The sequence below is a fragment of the Schistosoma mansoni genome (genome assembly GCF_000237925.1).
Source record: "Schistosoma mansoni, WGS project CABG00000000 data, supercontig 1882, strain Puerto Rico, whole genome shotgun sequence".
Classification (NCBI taxonomy): Eukaryota; Metazoa; Platyhelminthes; class Trematoda; order Strigeidida; family Schistosomatidae; genus Schistosoma; species Schistosoma mansoni.
In genome coordinates this window covers 1,796-4,003 of record NW_017386731.1, presented here as the reverse complement: position 1 = coordinate 4,003, position 2,208 = coordinate 1,796, and the positions used below count along the sequence as shown (strand labels likewise).

General features: G+C 37.0%; 1 protein-coding gene across 1 annotated transcript; it reads right to left on the bottom strand.

Moving 5' to 3' along the window:
- Nucleotides 1-114: 114 nt before the first annotated feature.
- On the bottom strand, nucleotides 115-345 carry Smp_206240 (unnamed protein product; the record flags this gene model as incomplete). Its single annotated transcript, XM_018797930.1, has 1 exon — nucleotides 115-345. The coding sequence occupies one exon, from the start codon at nucleotides 343-345 to the stop codon at nucleotides 115-117; it is 231 nt and encodes a 76-aa protein (XP_018644825.1).
- Nucleotides 346-2,208: the final 1,863 nt, after the last annotated feature.

The following is a 2,208-nucleotide window of genomic DNA, read 5'->3' as shown; positions in this document are numbered from 1 at the left end:
AACTACGCCAACGTATATGAAAATGTTTTTCGACTGCAGAGTACATTAACGAACTCTTAGACTGCATACTGCATCGCAACACCATTGTCTTAAAATCAAGCAATGAGGTAAGCACTACACTTCGTCTGCTGCATATACAAAACAAATGATATTAATTATTAGGTGACTTCTGATAAACTCATTCCGGATATCACGCATCGTCGCCACTAACTCACAACTAACAACCCAATACAAAACATACAAAATATAACCAGTCCACAAACTACGCCAACGTATATGAAAATGTTTTTCGACTGCAGAGTAGATCAACGAACTCTTAGACTGCATACTGCATCGCAATACCATTGTCTTAAAATCAAGCAATGAGGTAAGCACTACACTTCGTCTGCTGCATATACAAAACAAATGATATTAATTATTAGGTGACTTCTGATAAACTCATTCCGGATATCACGCATCGTCGCCACTAACTCACAACTAACAACCCAATACAAAACATACAAAATATAACCAGTCCACAAACTACGCCAACGTATATGAAAATGTTTTTCGACTGCACAGTAGATCAACGAACTCTTAGACTGCATACTGCATCGCAATACCATTGTCTTAAAATCAAGCAATGAGGTAAGCACTACACTTCGTCTGCTGCATATACAAAACAAATGATATTAATTATTAGGTGACTTCTGATAAACTCATTCCGGATATCACGCATCGTCGCCTCTAAATCACAACTAGCAACTCAATGTAAAGCAAAATCCGTCCACTCACTACATAATTGTTTATAAAAATGTTTTTCGCCTGCACAGTAGATCAACGAACTCTTAGACTGCATACTGCATCGCAATACCATTGTCTTAAAATAAAGCAATGAGGTAAGCACTACACTTCGTCTGCTGCATATACAAAACAAATGATATTAATTATTAGGTGACTTCTGATAAACTCATTCCGGATATCACGCATCGTCGCCACTAACTCACAACTAACAACCCAATACAAAACATACAAAATATAACCAGTCCACAAACTACGCCAACGTATATGAAAATGTTTTTCGACTGCACAGTAGATCAACGAACTCTTAGACTGCATACTGCATCGCAATACCATTGGTCTTAAAATAAAGCAATGAGGTAAGCACTACACTTCGTCTGCTGCATATACAAAACAAATGATATTAATTATTAGGTGACTTCTGATAAACTCATTCCGGATATCACGCATCGTCGCCTCTAAATCACAACTAGCAACTCAATGTAAAGCAAAATCCGTCCACTCACTACATAATTGTTTATAAAAATGTTTTTCGACTGCAGAGTAGATCAACGAACTCTTAGACTGCATACTGCATCGCAATACCATTGTCTTAAAATAAAGCAATGAGGTAAGCACTACACTTCGTCTGCTGCATATACAAAACAAATGATATTAATTATTAGGTGACTTCTGATAAACTCATTCCGGATATCACGCATCGTCGCCTCTAAATCACAACTAGCAACTCAATGTAAAGCAAAATCCGTCCACTCACTACATAATTGTTTATAAAAATGTTTTTCGTCTGCACAGTAGATCAACGAACTCTTAGACTGCATACTGCATCGCAATACCATTGTCTTAAAATCAAGCAATGAGGTAAGCACTACACTTCGTCTGCTGCATATACAAAACAAATGATATTAATTATTAGGTGACTTCTGATAAACTCATTCCGGATATCACGCATCGTCGCCACTAACTCACAACTAACAACTCAATACAAAACATACAAAATATAACCAGTCCACAAACTACGCCAACGTATATGAAAATGTTTTTCGACTGCAGAGTAGATCAACGAACTCTTAGACTGCATACTGCATCGCAACACCATTGTCTTAAAATCAAGCAATGAGGTAAGCACTACACTTCGTCTGCTGCATATACAAAACAAATGATATTAATTATTAGGTGACTTCTGATAAACTCATTCCGGATATCACGCATCGTCGCCACTAACTCACAACTAACAACCCAATACAAAACATACAACATATAACCAGTCCACAAACTACTCCAACGTATATGAAAATGTTTTTCGACTGCACAGTAGATCAACGAACTCTTAGACTGCATACTGCATCGCAATACCATTGTCTTACAATCAAGCAATGAGGTAAGCACTACACTTCGTCTGCTGCATATACAAAACAAATGATATTA